This window comes from Hemiscyllium ocellatum, chromosome 20 (genome assembly GCF_020745735.1).
Source record: "Hemiscyllium ocellatum isolate sHemOce1 chromosome 20, sHemOce1.pat.X.cur, whole genome shotgun sequence".
Lineage (NCBI taxonomy): Eukaryota > Metazoa > Chordata > Chondrichthyes > Orectolobiformes > Hemiscylliidae > Hemiscyllium > Hemiscyllium ocellatum.
The window spans coordinates 48,377,917-48,400,061 of record NC_083420.1 but is presented as its reverse complement, the minus strand read 5'-3'; the positions used below and the strand labels follow the sequence as shown (position 1 = coordinate 48,400,061).

General features: G+C 38.2%; 1 protein-coding gene across 1 annotated transcript in view; it reads right to left on the bottom strand.

Moving 5' to 3' along the window:
* Nucleotides 1–1,931: 1,931 nt before the first annotated feature.
* foxk1 (forkhead box K1) overlaps nt 1,932–22,145 on the bottom strand; it is a 133,754-nt gene continuing 113,540 nt past the window's right edge. The window contains exons 8-9 of the mRNA XM_060840825.1: nt 10,826–11,053; nt 1,932–9,151 (exon numbers count right to left, since the gene is read on the bottom strand). Coding sequence (XP_060696808.1) covers nt 8,940–9,151; nt 10,826–11,053 — 440 coding nt within the window. The 3' untranslated portion in view covers nt 1,932–8,939. The remainder of the gene's footprint in view (nt 9,152–10,825; nt 11,054–22,145) is intronic.

Genomic DNA, 22,145 nt, shown 5'->3' with positions numbered 1-22,145 from the left:
ATTTTATATGAACTACCAAAAATATGTTTTTGGGTGAAGTCATTAAGCTAAAGGTAGGTAGAGATAGCTAATATTTACCGGCTGGCAAAATGTGTGTTAAAGTAATGCTCAGGTTATATGGGATCACCTTAAGACATCATCGCCATACTAAATTATGTTAGAAAGTCATTTTGCAGTTGCTCGTTTCCACCTAGTTTCCATTTTTTCTTTCACTTCTTTCACTATGTACAGTAACTTGCAGCAAAACGTTAATTTCTCTTTCCTCTTTTTAGATCTTCTGATTTACTACTCATTTCCAGGTTTCATTCCACTTTTGGTTTATTTCACTATCATTGAGCTTGAGAACATGCTTTCATCTAATTTAAAGTTTTAAATTAACAGACAAGATCATTCAGCTGTTTCTACAAAGAACAGGGAGATAACATGTTTTACTTATGTACTCATTCATTATGTTCTTTGGGTGTGAGGAAATGCAAAACATAAAGGAGTGAAGCGTCAAGAAATTAATTTCAAACATGAAAAAAAAGTACCCTGGAAGCCCAGTCAAACTCAGGAATGCTGCTTTCCCAGGTAAGAGTTGGGGATAGGGTTATATCATTAAGCCCCAATTTTCCAATCCACACCACTCACCTCTATCCTCTCCGCACTCCGGCCACCACAAGGGTTCAGAGACTTAACTCTGCTTGAATGTACCCAACAACCAGATCATAAGACAGAAAGCACCAGCACACTCAAGATACTTTTCAGCAGATTGAGACAGTTCAATAAAAGAATGCAGAAAATTGCGAGTAGATCATCAAACTAACTTCTCAGCAGATAGCAATGGCTGACGTGGAAAGAACTGCAAGTTTGAGTGGTAAATACAGATGGATATTTGTTATAAATGGAATTTACAGGGGGAGCATTAGCAGCCTAACGTTAATAAAATTCAATATGGGGCTGGGGTGGGAGGCACTGAATGTCCTATCCTATGCCAAATAAAATTGTAAACCTCCACCTCCTTGCCCCTCTCCCCCAAGCTTAGTGCATGAAAAAAATCCACCTCCTTGATTACATTCCTCTATATTAGCACATAAAAGGTTAGGAGTCCTCATTGGCCTGCCTCCACACAATGTCATGCGACAGCTTGAAGAATCCATCAATGAAGCAGCTGGCAAAATAAATCTATTGATGTGCAAAACTTCACCTGGAGTTGTAAATAAAGTAGAAATTTCTTTGAAAACAAGAACAATGATAAAGGTTGTATTCCATCACAATACTGAAAAGGTAACTTCACATTTTAAACTGAAAACACAAATCAGCAACATGTGGGAACCAGACATGCTATCAGTCTATCAGACAGTTTTCAGATTCACATATATGTGAAGTTGTAACCATACCTACAGAGCTGAAACCACATTTTCTCCCCCAGCAACCAATAAAGATCTCACCTTTTCTGCATTGTCTGCAATAACTTTGGCTTGCATTTGTTTTTAAATCTAAGCAGCTAATCAGAAATATATACTAAAAAGCAGCAGTTAATACAACTGTATTAATCACAAGAGTAATCACAAGATTGGAGATTATTTTCTTGTGAGCTTTCTACTCTGCCTTTGGCAAACTGAAGTTACATATAATGGGGATATCGCAGAAATGTTTGGAACAATCAAAATTATTCCATCCTCTTAGTACCACGTGAAAACCCCAGGTTGCAGCCTCACTAGAAAGACATCAACTTTCTGCATTAGACAAATGTTAACATTAGAGGTACAAGTCACTGTTGAAGTCAAACATGGAAACAAATCTGATACTAGTCCATTTTACACATCCATGAATAAACTAAACAAAGAAATTATGAAATTATTTATTTACTATTACATTTTGTTTTCTTTCAAAACTGAAATGCAAACATTGTGTTTTTGTTAGAAAAATACAATGAAAAGATTATTTGAAGAAAGGTTTATCTATAATTTCACATGTTATGCAATATCACATGCTGTATGGGGTCCCACACAATGAGCAAAGCAGATTATATAATTTGGCATATTATAAAACCTACAGTTAAGAAGCCACAAAATAGTTTTTGTGAGCAGCAAGTAATTTTGAACAATTTGGTGGAGATTGCTTCTGGACCCCTTTGGAAAGCAGTCTTTATACTAACCAGCATTTTAAATGTTGACAACTCCTGTGCTAAATTAGGCAATAACATCCCTAAAAATCTGTACAATTAAATTATATGTTATCAAAAAAGTTACACTGTTTTAAAATTGCAACTTTAATTATAATTAATTCCTACTAAACTTTAAAACAATGTATTGGTTTAAAAATAAAACTGCAAACATGTAGAAAAACATAAGTCTGATTTTATTTCTCCTTAAACTGTCACACATTTATAATTAATCAATTAACACAGATTGAGGCAGTGTAGTCTTATTTCATTGAGGAAAAACCATAAAGAATGAATTCGCCAATTGTAATATTTAAATGGTTTTCTAAATAGATAGAATGGTCACTGCACTTCTTAACTACACATTATCCCTAGTTTGGTGTATACCACGTGCTCAAAATATTGAAAAGTCTCTTTTCCAACAGTTACATTCAAAACAAGAACATAAATGCTGCTACAAAACTAGTTTATCCAGCATTTTCATAAAATGGAGAACTGAATTTATCAAACCAGAGCAGCCTGCATTATAAAAGTTTAACTTATTTTCAAATACTAATGAAGCTACACTGTATTTCCAGAAGTTATTGTTTTTATTTCTGAATTATTTTCCTGCAGAATCCAAAGCTAACTAATTGTAACATGCCAGACAATTAATTGGATGAAAATGTTACCCCATCATTTTCTTATTTCCAATTTCTGAAATGTGCTGTTAACTACAGATCTATTCCTGCCGGCTAAGATTATCTCGATGACCAGATAAGAAGAATGCAGATGTGCTCCCTTCCCTTCTACAGAAGTTTGCAGATAGTCCACAGTATAACTTTCTCATAGCAGCATCTAGTTTGTTGCGATTAATTTAATACGTTCAACACTTTCTTTTGAAACAAAAAAGGCAGATTTGGATAATTTATGCACAATCTCATTGCTCCATTTGCTTTCCTCACTATACATGAGGTATACCTGAGATTTGTTTTGTCATGGTATTATAATTGTCCACCACAAAGTAGCAGCATTATTCCTTCTGCTAACAGAGACTGCTGGCAATACATAGCTAGAAAATACAAAGCATGACAAATTAGTCAAAATACTTGGTTGCAAAATAGCTTCCTTTCACTTATCTACTGGGTCATGTTAGAAACTAGAGAAAAGGCATCCCAACCACTTGCACTGCTCAATGTGGAAAGTGCAGAAGACTAAAAACAAATAGCAGACCATTTTGTTTTCTATTTTGACAAGGACAATGTTAATTTGCATGGTTCTAAACTGTTACTTATCTACATTAAATTCTTACTGAAATTATTTAACCACAATGCTAATAAAGAGCTACCACATTTGGTTGTGAAAGTGAATGGTTTTAAAATTTTAACGAAAGGCTGCTTTTGGAATGTCTCTAACACACATTCAAAAACTTTTCAAATGTGGAATTTACTACTGCTAGATAATTTCTATCAGCAGTCAAATTATCAGTTTAGTGCTTGGATGGCTTGTTGGCACAGTGGTTAGCACTAGTGTCTCACAGCACCAGTGACTGAGGTTCGATTCCAGCACTGGGCAACTGGATGTGTGGAGTTTCCATACTATTTCAGTGCCTGCATGGATTTCCTCTGGGTGCTCCGGTTTCCTCCCACAGTCCAAAGTTGTGCAGATTAGGTGGACTGGCCTCTGCTAAATTGCCCTATAGTATCAGGGATGTGCAGGTTAGGTGGGTTAGCTGTGGTAATAATGGGCATAGGGTGGGGGTTATCTGGGTGGGATGCTTGGTGCAGACCCGATAGGCCAAATAACTCTTTCTGCATTGTAGGGATTCTATGAGTATAGGATACTTCATTCAATTGAATATTCGGAAAAAATTCGGAAAAGTCTAAGAGCTTAAGCTGGATTTTAAAATGAAATCAAAGAGTAAATAGATTTCAGTTCTATTTTGATGGAATTATACAATAGCCACTGGTAGGAGGGGTGAGGTGCCATGTGTACTCACCTGTGTATATAATATTACTCTATCCCAACTAGAGTTACCAGAAATGCTAGCTGACAGATTTGTTTATTGACATATGGTGGGATAAGGGTGCACTGATTAAACATAAAGGAGAAGAACAAACAGCATCGTTATGAGCTTGCAATTTAATGGGAGAGAAAAGAAAAATGACATCCCCACCAGTCTGGGTCATCTTTTGGAGGATGAGGCCTTTACTCCCACCTTTGCAATTTGTTAGCAGTAATCTGGTGAGATCAGATTTCTGTCCATCAGTGCCATGCTGGGTTCTGGAAGACAACTACAAAACAGAAACATCCAATACAAACAAATAGTTGATGAATAAAGAGGCTGGTGGGGGCTTTGCCACTAGAAGGCTTCATGGAACCACTGTCCTATGGCCAGAACCTGTCAGATATGGAGCATTTTGTTAGGATAGAATATGAGTACCAATCTTTCATATCAGTTAGGAATTGTCATATTGAACAAAGAAAATTGTACCAAGATTCATAAATCAAACTGTCCAGTTTACAAAAAAAATGACAGAATTTGAATTTAAAAAGCACTAATAAGTACAACTGAATTAACTAAAAGTTTTGATAGCAAAGACAACTGAAGAACCTGTGAAGATATTAAATTATGCCTAGACAGATTCAAAAGATATAGCTAATTTTAAAAAAAATATCTTTTGTACAATAAAGATGAGGCAGACATTACATTAGATCACTATCTATCATACTTCAGGCTTCATCCCACATGTAAAATTAAACTAGTGTAGCTGCTTACAGATCAATGAAAATCTAGCCCCATGTGGTGTTTTCAAACTATTCCACTCCATTTAAGATAACACTCAATGTATACAAGTGCCAATTTGTATTTATACTTATATTTTAAAATCCACATTATAAATGAGAATACAATTATTTAATTTTTTTAAAAATTAGAGTTTTTGAAAACATCTTCTTTCCCTAAACCCACATTTGAAAGTGCTAGGATCTGTATTTTAAATATATTTTGGAGTGAGCTCTACAATGACATTGTTAAAAATCTTTTTGCCTTTAATATAAAAATTGTAAAGTTCTAACACAAAGTGGCATCTTTAAATAACAGTACAGCATCTTCACATGCTTATTATGGGTATTCAAGGCTGGACTAATTGGAAACACACATTGCAAAGAATTCGTACTATATGAATTACACTTTGTTGGTTGACAATTAATTAATATATATTGTGATCATTCCACAATGTTCTTACTGTGTTTTTCCTGCAGTACACACTGTTCAGGTAATATAAACATTCCTTTCAAAAATGTCTTTACAAGGTGTGGGATGGCTGTGCTCAAATGTTAGCAATACTGTCAGACTTGGAAAACATTGCTAACAAGGATTGGACTGTATTACTGCTTCTAAGTTGCTGTTTATTGCAGACTTAAAACATTTGAAATTGACTTCGTTTCACAATGGAGAAATGTGGCTTTGTGTATATGCTGAATGTACTGCATTGTCAGAAGAAAAAAAATCTATTTCAAGTCAGACTAGACTATCATTGCCCTCATTAGACAAGTTGCATTGACAGACGAACATCAGACTTGCATTGTCCAAAATCAAGTTGCAATTCGCATTCTGTCCATTTATATTTTCTCAGCAATAGCAAATTTAATTTCGAGCATAAAATATTCCAATTGAATTGAGTGCAATTTTGTCATCAATTGGGAAATAATGAATGGTGTATGCAGCACTGAATGGCAGGGAGAAAAGAACAAGGATCATCAATATTAAGTTGAGTTTTTTTGATGGGCTTCAAGTCTAGATCTGTCAGATGTTCTGTTGAATATGCAAGAAATGAAAACTTGAGGTGGGGACATCTCACAATTACTTCTGGTTTGCCCCAGTATAAGTAGACAGGACATTTCCCCCACAAAAGTCACTTGATTTGTAGTTTACAATCTAAATGATAAGCACATTCCTTTCATTAAGTATTTGATAACAATAATTGCCTTACAGCGTTTAAAATTTATTCTCCCCTGCTATGATTTTACATCATACTTTTTTTAAAAAACTGAATTAACCCATTACCCTATTTGCTTTTGCATTTCAAATCTGTTTGAGGAAGCTTAAATATATTGACTCACTGAATAGTAAAACATCACTGAATATTGGCCACTAAATTCCCATCCTCACCAAAATCAAATACTTGCAGTTCACCGCTCTGACATTTTAAATTACGTAAAGCTAAGATAAAAAGAATGATCAGAGAATCTAGACAAGTATTACTAGTAAATACATTTAAAACAAATACCAGAGGTAAAAAAAATTCTCTTATAATATATGCTTGAAATAATCAGTCAGACAAAGTAATAAAGGCATTGAGGTTGCTCAGTCGGATGTTATAATGAGAAAATTTTGGTTATAAAGAATGAGCTTCAACACTCTTTTCACATTCCTGACTGTTCTCATTCTTCAGGATCTATAATATTCAGATTAAAGAAATTCTTGCAAAAGACTCATTGATATTAAAACAAAAGTTATTTACAGTGGAAAGCTGTTAAAACAATGTATACAAAATATAGCATTTTAATATTGCTCAATTTTTAGAAAATGTATTTCTGAAATTTCATGTTATTTTGTACAGAGACACACAACAGATTTCCACTGCATTATTAAAGCTTTGTCAAACAACTGCACCTCCACATTTGAGCTGCCTTGATGGTTACTTTCCTGAAAAGTGACCCAGCCAATGTTATTGTTTGAAACATAGTTATACAAACCTCACTCCAATTGAAGCTGTCATCAGGTTAGTTTACTGGCTTCCTAATTTTACTTTGTTAATATGTTTCCATTTCCTTTGTTAATGGTGCAGATGGAAATTGCATGTTATCTCAAAAATTAACAAAGGGCTTGCCAGAATGACTAATCTTTAGAATTCCAACTTCCATAAAACAGAGCTTCATATTTTATCATTTGCAGTACTGGGGAGGTGTGCGGTGTCATACAGAGCAATTCACTACCTCTCACAATACAGCTACAGAATTTGCCAGAAAATTCACTAATAGAACAGACTTGAGCCAGTCATAACGATCTCTCTGACATACCTTTTTCATGATCTGTATACTTTTCCAGCCAACATTATCGATACCAACAGAAACTGAACTATGTCAGGAATGAACCCACAAAATAAATTAAATCTATATTGGCTGAGATTTAATTACATTTGTGTAAAGGAGATTTAAGGGAAATGGTTTTTGCTGAAATGCAACTTTGAGTAACAAGTATAAACACATAAAAATTAGTGGAATACCAAAATCTACAAACATAAGTTAATAAATGAGCTTGTGAGAATTACAGAATTCTCTTAATAGTTTTTAAAACGTTGCACAATATTACTGGTGTCTCCTCAGCACGACAAAAACAAAAGAGCATTGAATCAGATCCAGTTGATCTGAATTTGTAGTACCAATTTCTTAAGCTACTTGCATACTTTAGAATAGAAACATGTAACTCCCATTTCTAAAATGAGAGTCTAATTCAATTAAAAAATGTGGATTATATATGCATGATCAGATCTGATTGTGAATTGAAATTCAGAACGAATTCAATGACAAAAATAAAGTGGCTGTATTTGTGTAATTTGCAAGTACTTTTTTTTTGTAAATATTACTCTGATATTTTGCCATAGTCAGCACATGAAATGTTCTTTGCTTCAATGGTAAAACATTCAACAGTTAAAGGAAGGCCTGTTCTCAATGATTTAAACTACATAACTGATCAAAGCTCCACTAAGTTACATCAATTGTTAAAATATTGCTCTGCTGGTCAATTGGGGGAAACTATTGTTAACTCAACGGCACAGTTTGAAAACAAAAACTTAAAACGCCACTGTCAAATTGGACGGGATAATTCAGTGAGGCAATATTTTGAAAAGTTTGGGATCAAGCAGGCACTGTTAAAAATAATTTTAGTTCAGGAACCAATCCAGTTATATCTCAGGTATTGACATTAAGCACAAGGCACAGACATCATTTGTTCTCTTCCTCCTTCACCCCCAACCCCCTCCAAAAGAGGCTGACTTTAACAGTATTAATAAACTGTCCTGTCTTGCTTTAACTAATTCCATTTTAAAAATAAATTTCACTCATAGGGGAGCTTCCGCACTTCCATACTCTCACTCAAACAACTTGTCTGTTTATAAAGGGTTCCTCGTGGATTTCCCCAAATGAGCCACATTGTGGGGATGCAGTTTAGCGAAGTGCAATATACAAGGAAAATTGGCTTAATTTTGTGACATTGGGCAATGGCACAAAATGTCTCCAATGCAATTTGGGCAATATTGTTTGACAAAATTAGTAAATTCTCTGTTCTCCTGGAAAGGCTATGTGCACAAAACATGGCACGTCAGCAGTACCGATATGGTTTGTAGTAATTAAGAACATAAGTTAGCACATTTACTGAGTACTATCTCCACATCACCAAGCTAGAGTCTTGGCAAGACCCCATTGTGTCTAGAGGAACTCGAGTCATTTCATCTGCTTCCCTCCCACCAATCCTTTATAACTTTTTTTTAAAAATTAAGGCTTGTAAAACACCAACAAAGCCTAGTTTACGGAGATGGCTGCATCGCCACCTCAGCCATCCTTAATCCAACAATCAGCTGTCTCGTTTCCTCGTTAAAAACGAGCACCTCAGTTCAAGGTAGGCTTGCTTTTTTTTTTAAATATCCTTTCTCCCATCAGTTTGGCACCTTGGAATTCTGTCTTTTTTTCTGTGGAACATACTTGAGTATATCTTCACCACTGTAATCGGTTTCCATGATTCCTGTTTTCCTTATTCACTGGCACCCTGCATTTGTGGAGTTGATGTGATCACAGCAAGACCTGAGCTTGATCCAGTTGACTCTTCCATCTTGGGCCGTTTGGCCTCAGGCTCACCTAGGGATACAGCTGGATGTTGTGGTTCGGTGACAAGGTGCTTGCTCATAACTGCAGGGGACGAAGATGTAGCCTGTGCAGCCAGGATCTGTAGTGGATTAGTAATAGCTGAGGAGGTGAAGAAAACTAAAATTTAAAAAAAGTACACATTCTTCACATTTAATTAAAACTTTCAGCTTGACTTCTTTTTATAGAATCCCTACAGTGTGGAAAAGGCCCTTCATCCCAACAAGTCCACACCAACCCTCCAAAGAGTATCCCACTCCAAATCAATTTCCCTACCCTACTACTCTACATCCCAGACTTAAGTCATACCTAACCTACACATCCCTATGGGCAATTTATCATGGCCAATTCACCTAACCTGCACATCTTTGGAATATGAGCGTAAATCAGAGAACCTTGAGGAAACCCACGCAAACATGGAGAGGAGGTGCAAACTCTACACAGTCACCTGAGATTGGAATCAAATCTGGGTCCCTGGCACTGTAAGGCAGCAGTGATAACCATTGAGTCATCCCTCCACCCTAATTTCAACCCTTTCTTTACAGACAAGCACAAATTTTCTACTTTGTTCCAAATATTTTCCTCCAAAGCTACATTACACTTCCTGATGGAGATGGATGGTGGCCAAGTCTAAGCTTCAATCTTCACCACTGTCAATGAAGCCCTGTGATCAGCTGATAGGAATTATGCATGTTGGGCATTGATTGGCCCAGCCAGTTTTCGCTTCTATGTGGGGTGTTCCACTGAAGTCTTTATCCTGTCTGAGAAGTCCACCAATGAGGGCAGACAAGTTCAAATCAGACAAAACTCCTTTGTTCAGAAGGCTGAACTACACTTTCACTTAAAAAATAACCAACAATCCAGTCAGGTTGTGTGCTAAGCCAACACAACACACTTTGAGATTCTATAAAAGAACAATTTGTTGTTGCAAGTTTTAACAAAACACATTTTGTGGTTATTTGCGCAATTATAGCTAGTGCAACGACACTTGCTCCAGCTTTTAAACAACACAATTGCAAAGATATCCCAATTTATTGCATAAAATATAATTAAGAACTAGATTTCAAAGCATGGGAGTTTAAATGAAGCTCATGAAAATATTATAGGACAGTTTAAGACAAAATCCATGATGGACTGACACAGCTGATCTCAATGGAGATTAAGCAATTAGAATGCCACACTTTACTCATCCACTACCCCTGAGCTTGTGAAACAATTTTGGTCACAGCTCATCATTAAGGTTATGATCAGTAATAAAACTAAAGAATCGTTATCAACTTCAGTTGCTCAGCCAACAAAACAGCTGTGTACAGCAAATTATGAACATGCAAAGCTCCTTTGGAAGTAACGACATTGCCCGATGTCAGTTTTTCTATTATTCATTTCTGCAGTCTGGGCATCACTATGGGACATGAGAAAGCCAGCAATTACCAATCATCACTATGTAATTTGAGTGGTTAGCTCGACCATATTAAAAAGGTAGTGAAGAGTGAACCAAATTACTCTGGATCTGGAGATGTCTGCAAGGCAAGGATGGCAGCTCTCCTGCTATTTAGGGATGTACTTACATGATCACATTACTGATTTTTTTTTAACCTCGCTATTTATATGATCAACTTTAAATTTCTCATGGTCAGTACATTTTTATCTCCAAATACAAACTTTTGTATCACCAATCCAGTGAAGAAACTTCTACATACCCATTCCAGGTTTCTAATCAAGGCTTCATATTATAACCAATATTTCTTATAAATATAGGTTAAGAAAATTACCTACCGTAAGTATTTCCTTGGAGGCTTGTAACCGGAACAGCATGTTTGCCATTCTGAGTTATTGTCTTCACTGGAAGCTGATGTTGTCCCATGGACGTTGCTGGTGCCTGCTGAAGGATAGTAACCATCTGTCCAGGTACATGTTGAGGCATTTGACTGCTAACCGTCTGAATCACTCGACTGCCAGTAGGTACATTTGTAAAGGTCACAAGAGACTTATCATCAAGGACTCCTACAGGCACAATTAGAAAAAGAAAATCATCCCCTGTTCCAATGTGTGTTGTGTGTTCAACTTCTACAATCTATATGACGAATTTTACAATTGCTGCAGGAAAAGAAATATCACAGATGGTACAAGATCACCACTGGACTGTCATCATACTGATCACAACAAATTAAACAACCTGCAAAAATAAAAATATAAACGATAAGTGTTGCTGGTCAGTAAAATCAGGAAAGTTTGTATTTTATAACAGAGTGGATATCTATATTTGTTGATAGCAATTAAATATCAGAATATGTTTTTTGAGACAGAATTTGCTTTTGTGATAATGCCGATATTAATATGGGACAAAATTATATCCCAGAATGAAACTTGGCTCAATAGACCATGTTTATTCAATCAACACAGGGGTTAAGCACCAAAATACATTCACACAAGCTGCAGACTCTCTAATAACAGAGACAAAGCTTATTACACAAACGAACAAATAAAAAAATCTATTTAAATATCAATGACAATTAGGAGCATGTAAATTACAGCAAAATAAGCTTCAACTGGTTTCCTACTACTATTTATTACAGAGAATTAAGTCCAGACAAATTTTAATCTACACGATAACAGGTTTTACTTTACTAATTCCTGACAGCTTCTTGACTTTGGCTGTGGAAACAATTTGATGAATACCTTCCAAAACTGCTGACATAAACCATTCCACAAAATCGAAGAGCCTAAACTTTCTGAATTCCAACAAGCTGTACATTTGTAACTAAATTTTCCTGGTTTGTAGATTTCACAAGGTAGACCTTCTGCTGAGCTAGCTTGCAGCCTGAATGGCCCTGAATTCTTCTTCTAGAGAGAAACTAAATTTGCTTCTACACTCAACTTTGGTGCTTTCTGAACCAAACTACATATCTTAATTCTGAACTGAATAAAAAGCTTGTGGACTTTGTATCTATCCTGCCTATCATAAAGGTCACAGTATAAACATCTTTCCAATAACAGTCACCTGCTCTATGATGTAAACTGAATTAGATCATTCGAAGGACTCTTTTTCTCTTTAAAAGAAAACACTTCATAGAAGTGACACTGATATGCCACCATTTTTATCCAACCTCCAAAAATGATATTACTATATACATAACATCTCTATGTAAAAAAAAAACCATCACTATTTATACATAAATAATATCACTTTGGAAATGAATGATATCAGGATACATAAATTATATTGCTATATTTTGCATAGAAAGGTTATACATTTTCTTCATAAGTGGTGAGTTAATTTATTGTAAAGTTGTAATAATCAATGAATTGCAAAAAATAACAAGAATTTTGGTAGGGAATCAAGTAATTTTGGTCTGAATAGTTAGCATTAAGGCGAAAGGTAATGGACATGAGTGTCATGAATCAATAATGGTGGACAGGTGTAAGCGATCCCCTACAGACTTTCCTATTGACTCAGTAATGATGAAAGGAGAAGTAATGTAATAACAAATAATTGATTCAAAAGAAAAGTGTCTGAAGTGGGGGAGGAGAAAGAAGAGAACATACTGAATCTGTGAGAAGAAGTTCAACTGATCGTATTAATTTTAAAGGATTGGAGAAAAGTTTTATTGCAGTCACTGATGTTTAAGTGCTCTTTAATTCCTAATATCTGGCTATCTTGATTCTGAGCCTGTTACATGATTCCCATGGTAAAAGTGTGCAATTGTTTATGAAACTGAATGAATGATATGTAGACCAACATCCTGCAGGTTGAGATTAAATATTAAACTGATATGGTTCAAACTATTGTTAAATTTAACACAAACACGTCACATGGACTTGTTACTTGGAAACAGGCAAGTTGGATTTGAGATTAATGTTTTGCTAGTCCTGAGAGGTCTGGAAAACAGAGAATTAGCTACACGAGATGGATCAAAAAAAAACCTGAACCCAAGTTCAGCCTATGTTACACTGGCCAATTGCTGAGCCTCAAAGTCAGCTTTGGTCTATTGGAGCCAATTATTTGGACATCAACCACTGAGCCTGGGATAGGGAACTGTGCCCAACAGGTTACGCTAGCTCAGCTCAGAAAGCAATAATCTGATCAATTAAAAAAGAAAGAAATCACCACTCCCTCCAATCCAAATGTAGGGCAAGCCCGGGCAACTTTGCACACATTTACACAATACAAGTGTAATGGAGTATAAATATATTTTCCAGTGCCAAATAAATGTGTTATGCACAAACAATAGCTTGGGAGTCTTGAGTTGTTAATACTCAAAGCAGACCTCTGAACCAAAAAGGGGATATAACATACAAAGCAAGTTATTGTTGACAAAACTAGTGATCCAGGTGGAGGTTGAGGAAAATATACAATAGACTAATCAGGAATATGTTGGCACAAGGTTGCACAAGGAAAAGATGCCTTTTTAAGAGCAATGGTGTAAATTATCTTCTAAAGTACAGGAGGTGGATGTGCGGTTTAGAGGATCTATTTGAAAGCTGGCCATACAGAAAGCCAACTGGCTGTCAGTGAATCAACAAAAAGGAAGAAAAGGCACAGGAGGTACATATGTTAAAACAGAACTTAGAAAAAAAGGAAACAGTCGTGGATAAGTTGCAGAGGAATTTGAAGAGGAATGGCAAGGCCACAAAAAGGACTTGGAGAAATATGGGTTGAAAAGGGAAAATTATATATAATTTGTTAAGAATCAATGCGTGAATAATCAGAATCAATGCAATACTACAGCTAAGGAAGAATGCACTCAGTTCTTAGGCAGAAGGAAGTGAAAGGCAACAGGTGGGCTTAAATAGAATGGCACAGTGCCTCAGTGGTTAGCACTGCTGCCTCTCCGTGCCAGGGATCCAGGCTCAATACCAGCCTTGGCAACTGTCTGTGTGGAGTTTGCACATTCTCCCTCTGCCTGGTTAGGTCCCCTCGGGTGTTCTTGTTTCCTCCCACAGTCCAAATATGTGCAGGTTAGGCGGACTGGCCGTACTAAATTGTCACAATGTCCAGATTTGTGCAGGTTCAACTATAAGACATAGGAGCAATAATCAGGCCATTTGGCGCATCGAGTCTGCTCCACTGTTCAATCGTGGCTAAGAGGTTTCTCAACCCCATTCTCCTGCTTTCTCCCCATAACCTCTGATCCCCTTGACAATCAAGAACATATCTATATCTCAAATATACTCCATGACATGGCCTCCACAGCGTTCTGTGACAATGAGTTCTATTCTGACTGAAGAAGTTTCTCCTCATCTGTTCTAAAGGGTTGTTCGTTTTACTGTAAGTCTGTGCCCTCGGGTCCTAGTCTCTCTTGCTAATGGAAACATTCTCAATGTCCATTCTGTCCAGCTGTAAGTTTCAATTAGGTTGCTTCTCATCCTCTTAAACTCCATCGCGCATAGACCCAACATTCCTCACATATTAAGACTTTCATTCGTGGGATCACTCTTCTGATCTGGGCCGGTTCCAGGGCCAGTACATCTTTCCTCTGATATAGGGCCCAAAACTGCACACAATACTCCAAATGACATCTGACCAGAGCCTTATATAAAGCCTCAGAAGTGTAGCCCTGCTTTTCTATTCAAATCCTATTGAAATCAATGCTAACGTTGTATTTGCCTTCCTATCGACTCAACATGCAAGTTTACCTTAACAGAATCCTGGACTAGGACTCCCAAGACTCTTTGTATTTCAGATCTTTTTACTCATTTAGAAAATAATCCATACCTCTATTGTTCCTACCAAAGTGCATGACCTCCTATTTCTCATGTTGTAGTCCATCTGCCATTTCTTTGCCCACTCTCCTAACTTGTCCCAATCCTTCTGCATCCTCCCCATCTCCTCAATATTACCTGTTCCTCCACCTGTCTTTGTATTATCTGCAAACTTTGCCAGAATGCCAGATCATTAATGTATTAAGTGAATAGTTGCGGTCCCAACACTGACTCTAGCAGAACACCACCAGTCAGCGGCTACCATCCTGAGAAGAACCCCTTTATCCCTACTCTCTGCCAGATTTTCTCTCCATGCTAACACCTTGCCTCTAACATCATGGCCCTTATCTTACTCAGCAGCCTCCTGTGCGACACCTTGTCAAAGGCCTTCTGAAAATCCATGTAGATAACATCTGCTGGCTATCCCTCGTCTAACCTGCTCATTACCTGTCAAAGAATTCGAACAGATTTGTCAGGCATGACCTCCCTTTGATGCAACAATGCTGACTTTGTCCTATCTTACCATACACTTCCAAGTATTCAGAAACCTCATTCTTCACATTGAGCTCCAAAATCTTACCAACAATCGAGATCTGGCTAATTGGCCTGTAATTTCCTGTCTTTTGCTTTACTCCCTTCCTAAATGTGTGTGCGAGTGTGTGTGTTAACATTACTCATTTTCAGCACCCGCCCTTGATCCAGTGATTCCTGGAATATCACCACCAATATTTCCACTACTTCTTCAGCTATCTCCTTTACCACTCTGTAGTGCAGTCCCTCTGGTCCAGGTTATTTATCCACCTTCAGGCCAGTTTTTCTAATACCTTTTTCTTGGTGATACCCATCATACTCACTTCTGCCTCCTAACTTCTGAATTTTTGGGATGTTATTCATGTCTTCCATGAAGACTGACACTAGGTGTGTTAACTATAATGAACGTGGGGTTATGGGATAGGATGGTATAATCAGAGGGTTGGTGCAGACTCAATGGGTTGAATAGCCTCTATCTACACTGCAGGAATTCCATGAAATGTGGCATATTAATGCACGGTTAAGGAAAAATAGCATACTCAGATCAAAGAGTAATTACAGTCCTTGTCAGGGCAAGCATCAAAGTGATTGAGAGGTATATTATGTGCATGAAGCATTATGGACGACTGTGACAGCGAGTCAGGCGAGGAGGGAGAGCACAAAGAAAGCACCAAACAGCCAAATGGGCAATCATTCACTCAAAAGCCAGGATAGCCCCTGCACACCTGGACCTGCATGTTCCCAATGACCTGAACGGAGCAGCACATGCAGATGAATAGAACTGGTACTATTCAACAATGACCAACTGAAAGGTATGGCTGACAGCCTCCCACGTTAGCTTTCAGGAAGGATCTACAGACACTCTGAGTTCGATCACTCAGTAACTTTACACAAAGTTGATGGGAACAAATAGAATGTACTCCTTTTTTGTTCGCATATTCACTACTCTCCCAATATGCCTAAGCAAGGGAAGGAGTATACACAGTCCTCCAAACAGAGGTGCTGTTTGCCACACAGTAACAGTCGTGCAAGCCATTTTGATAACTTTGACCCTAATGCACAGCTAGGTAAACAGCCTTTAATTTGACCCTTTTATTAAAAGATAATCCTTTCTCCTTGACCCTTTACGCTGCTGTTTACAAGAAACCAAACCTATTCTGAAGAAGGGTCACTGGATCTGAAATGCTAACTCTGTTTTCTCTCCACAGCTGCTGCCAGACCTGCTGAGCTCTCCCTGTAATTTCTGATTTTCCTGCTGTTTACATTTGCTTATACACTCTGCCCTTGCCTGACCCATTCTAGGCAGCATCATCTAAGTAAGTGCCCTGCAATGTTGCCATATCCTTTCACTTTTATGTTTCTCCTCTCCTGAACCTACCCTCACTTAAAGCTCTCTAGTTATTCGATTCACCAGGGCTTGATCCCTGCATGGTTCAAGTGAATCCCATCTCACCAAAACAGTTGCCTTCTATCCTAGTATTAACACCAGTGCCCCATTAACTAAAACCTATTTCTCCATAAATTTATGGCTCAAAGATCAACACCTAGACTCCATTTGTTCTATACCAGTTTGCACATAGCCACAGGTAATTATCCTAAGATTATTACCTCAGAGGTTCTACATTTTAGTTTAGCTCATAACTGTTCAGAATCTTTTAGCTGAACCTTTTTTATAGTCCAATCAAGCGTCATTGGTACCAATACCGATAATGACAATTGGATTTGTTCCCTCCCATTCAAAAGTTCCTCTCCAGCCCTGAGATGTCCGTTACCCTGACACCAGGCTGGCAGCACAGCTTTCGTGTTGCAACTGCAGAGAACAGTATCTAGTCCCCCGAATGAAACTGTCCCTTGCCACTAAAACATTCTAGCGCCCCAACCTCCCTGGCAAGACCTTCTGGTAAACAGCCTTTGCAAATTGCCAATAATGTGTCTTACAGAACATTATGCACCCTGTTGATATTCCTGAGATTGAGAGTTACCCCTTCCATCGTTAAGGGAACTGTGACCATGGTCCAACATTCAAGGGAGATGAGAATATAGTACACCATAAATGGTGTTGAATGCAACACAAAGTACACTATGTTGAACATGACCGTAGGGAAGCAAATAGTTTTATATTGCAGGAAAGGTCTGTTTGTAACAATGACAATTGTATGGATCCAGTTAAGATGGAATGTACCTAAAGTCCCCAAAACTAATTAGTGTGTATTCATTAAGAGCAAAGAACAGGAGGATGTTGCTGCTCAACCAAAGGCCAATACATATTAAGAGCAACAGAATTTACCCAGCTCAATCATTGTCCGCCAAAGAGCACAAGATGGAACATTTGCAATCTACAGGACTGTAGTAGGTGCAAACGGGAAATGTATTCCTATGAAAAGTCCCTAATGCCACGACTGAATCTCCCATGATAACAGTGCAAATGCTCCCTATTGCGTGCCAGTAAAACATCACAACTAATGCCAAAAGATCCCCCTCACTCAGTATTAAGCCCTAAGACAGCAAATGGACAAATGCTGTTGGAAAAACAAAGATTTTGCATCAGAACGTACACCATAATCCTAAACATTTCAGTTTTGACATTACGTTCAAGGTGCTCAGGTTTAACCTGAACATTATTTGGAAAATTGACAAGGTTGCCAAGCAGGAAAAATTTAGGCATAGGGATCCCAGGCCAGAGCTCCAGAGGAAAACTGGGCTGAGAAACCAATGGCCCCAAGTAAGTTTGAAGGGTTAAAATATAGTGATGAAAGATACAATGACAGAATTTAGTTATGGAATAGTAGCAAATATCTTGACGTAGCCCAGTTAGCCCCAAAAAAATCAGGACCCTCAGCAGTCAATGAAGGAGATCCTGCGGAAAGACCAAAGTTTATGATGAAGTAGTACTACAATGCCCATGAATCAACCAGACTGGTTAAAATGGTGGTGCCTATCATGGACGATCATGCAAAAATAATCAATATATTATTCAAGGAAATAAATGAGTCAGGAAAGAGAGAAGCTAAAACTTATACCCTCTCTACCTCTGGTGGTTGGGTTGTTAAACAACCAGAGAAAATCAGAAACAAATTCAAAGAGAGGTACCCTCTGGATCAGCAATTAGCAGGATAAGAATTTATCCCCAAAATCCAAGCAATCTGACTAGTTGTCAAATTGCAGAATTAACACGTTTATTCTATCAATACTGACTGACTCCACTCTGAAGGTTGGAATGTTATAGGGAATGATAGCGCAATGCTTATTATTATTTTAAAATCACTCCTAAGGAAGTATATCAGGTAAAGGATATTGGAGTGATGAGGGAAAAACACCACGTTGTGTATCACTGTATCCACCACTATGCAATTCAAACTGGACAAGTTAATACTGGAAATATACTTGGAGGGATGTACTAATGAGGAATTGACTACAGTATGGTCATATCCTAACTGCATCACCAAGGAGAACTTATGCAGTTTTAAGGCCATCTCTAACCACATTATGAGGTAGTGTCAGTGGTCATGAGATGGCTCAAGTCGCATTTCTGAACAAGAGGAGATATTGTGTGAGCACTTTGCAAACATCATTCAGGCATGCTGGAACATAACATCTCCTAGACAATAAAACAACCTGTTTTAACTGCAATGCTTCTGTAAGGGTAGGATCTGGTGTACACACACAGACAAGAAACAGTGGTCTTAAAAGCCGGTGATAATTTGAAGGACTGCCTGGAACAGATTATTAACCAAATCTCCTTCACCATAACTCCATTGTCAGAGACAGAGATCTGAAGAAGATTAGATTAAGTGCATAAAATCCATCATACTTTCTAACATAAAATCAGCAAGTGGAACAGGATAATGAGAAAATACAGGTGACCATCTGCTGGAATGACCTGTGGAACTGGAAAATGAATATGCACGCTCACCCTGGATCAGAGTATTCTCACAAGTGCTGGTTGAAACTTAGCTTATGGTAATGTTTTGTCTTCTTGCTCTTTACTAACGTGACAAAGCAAGAGAAAGGAAGAATTTCAATAGTGCAAGAGGTTTCCAGAAAGCCATAGGGCTGAGAGTTGGAAGGTTATATCCAAATCTAACTGAAGGTGATGCTTTGATTAGATTCTCTACAATGTCAAAACAGGCCCTTCAGCCAACAGGTTCACACCTACCCTCCGAAGAGTAACGCATCCAGACACATGCCCCATATTTACCTCTGACTAATGCACCTAACACTATAGGCAATTTAGCCCGGCCAATTCACCTAACCTGCATGTTTTTGGACGTGGGAGGAAACCGAAGCACCCGGACGAAACCCACGCAGCCAAAGGGAGAATGTCTGTGTGGAGTTTGCACAGTCACCCGAGGCAGGAATCGAACCCAGGTCCCTGGTGCTGTGAGGCAGCAGTGTTAACCACTGAGCCACTGTGCCACCCCGAATGATCTGATTCCTCTCTTTTCCTACTGTCCCCGTAACGGTATGACACCTGATGAAAGGGGGAAGGATGTGGTGTGCATGCATAAAAAATACATGAGTCAAGTGTATAAAGATGGGAGGTGGTGAAATACATGGATTCTGTAACATGGAGTCCAATCAATCCTATTAACTTTTAAGGCCTGACATGAAGTTTGCTTGCAGTCATCAACATTTAAGTGACTTTCATTTCTAAGGTCGAGCTATCATGATTCCAAGCTTGTTAAATGTGACTGATAGGAGAAAGTGAGGACTGCAGATGCTGGAGATCAGAGCTGAAAATGTGTTGCTGGAAAAGCGCAGCAGGTCAGACAGCATCCAAGGAGCAGGAGAATCGACGTTTCGGGCATGAGCCCTTCTTCAGGAAAGCATTCCTGAAGAAGGGTTCAGGCCCGAAACGTCGATTCTCCTGCTCCTTGGATGCTGCCTGACCTGCTGCGCTTTTTCAGCAACACATTTTCAGCTCTAAATGTGATTGATGTGGAGCAACTATGCAATTGTTAAAGGAACTGAACAGATGAAAACCTGCAAGATATTTCTCGAAATAAAATTAAATATTAAATTGACATGGTTATATGTTTTGCTGAATGTGTAACTGGTTGGGCTTGTTGCTTAGATTCATAGCATCCTTAAAGTGCAAATAAAGACTGTTCAGCCCATCATTCCTGAAGAAGGGCTTATGCCCGAAACGTCAATTCTCCTGTTCCTTTGATGCTGCCTTACCTGCTGCGCTTTTCCAGCAACACATTTTTAAGCTCCGATCTCCGACATCTGCAGTCCTCACTTTCTCCTGTTCAGCCCATCAAGTCTGCATTGACCATCCAAATAGCATCCCAATCAATTCCCCACCTCATTCTATGCCTATAATTTCACATTTACTATGGCTAATCCACCTATCCTAGACATCCCTGGACACTATGGAGCAATTCAGCGTGGTCAATCCACATAACCCATACATCTTTGGACTGTGGGAGGAAGCTGGAGCACCTGGCAGAAACCCGAGCAGATGCAAACTCCACATGGACAGACAGACAGCCACCCAAGGCTGTAGGGCAGCAGTACTAACCACTTCATTGGCAGAGATGAGATGACTAAGTTGGAGAACAGTAAATTAACTATGCTAAGTGATCAAAAAACTGGAGAAGTGGGGTCCAGCTTTCCGAGCACAGGCCAATTATTGAGCCTTAAAAAAGGCAGGTTTAGTCTATCCAGAGTTTATCATGAATAAGGTACAAGGAACTGTAATCTGACAGGTTACTCTAGCTCAGGACAGACACGGGAAGGATAGAACAGATCACTCCCACCATTCAAATTCTTGGATGAACTTTGGCAACATTGCACACACGTTAGGCTAGCTAGTTCAGGATGAAGTAGTCTGATTTAGTACTTGGAGACTGGAAGGGCAGAACTGACCATTCCCTCTGTTCTTACTTTCTGACAAGCCCAGGCAACCTTGTATACGTGGATGTACGAATTAAGAAGTGCAAGTTTCTATCTGAACAGCAAGTAAAAACTATGTGATACGCAAATAATAATTTAGAAGTCTTAAGTTATTGATACTGTTATGAGGTTGAAGGTGTGTATCGTCCCTTTAAGAGATAGTGAATGCTGTTCTAAACTGAGAGCTAACAAGCATCTGTGTATATGGCTGGACAGCAGTCCTAGCGTGTACGGGAAAATTGAAAATATGTAACATTTGGCTGTGAAATAGACACCTGAGTTTTGGTTGCTGTTTTGACAACAAATTGAATTTAACCAGTTTAAATTATGCCCTAGGATACTAAAACCCAATCTAGTTTGAATTTATTGTTTTGCCAACATCCGTTGGCAATGAGACAATCCGTTGTTGGGGGACATAGAACATGGGCATTTTGAAAATTGGTCAGATAGCAACTGCCATTGAGACAGAAATACATGGAGAGCTAACATCTTGCTCTCTAAGAAATTAGGAAACACTCTCCTTCTCATATGAAACATACTTGCAGTAAAAAGACAATGGCCCTGGGAAATCTTCAACCAGAAGATGTCAGACACAGAAGATGAGAGCGGCTGTGTGTTTTGAAATTAAATTGATGTAATTTTAATAAATGTCTTACTGGAACAGCATATTGTTACAGAGTTGGGGGCAGATAATAAGCAGTTAAGAGAAAGGGGGGCTTAGACCTGTGAATAGCTTAGAAGTGTTAATGTTCACTTTTAGAGTTAAAAAAAGATTACGTTATTTTCTGTAAGTGGTGGAATTTGCGAGTTCTCTGTCACTCATATTTTAACAGATTACGAGGTAAGATGAGCTTTTCTGGGTGTTTGGTTTAAATAACAGAGGGGTTCACCCCGTATCATAACAACTGCCAGAGTAAACTTCCAAAACCAAAAAAGGTGATATTAACTTACACAATGCATTTTT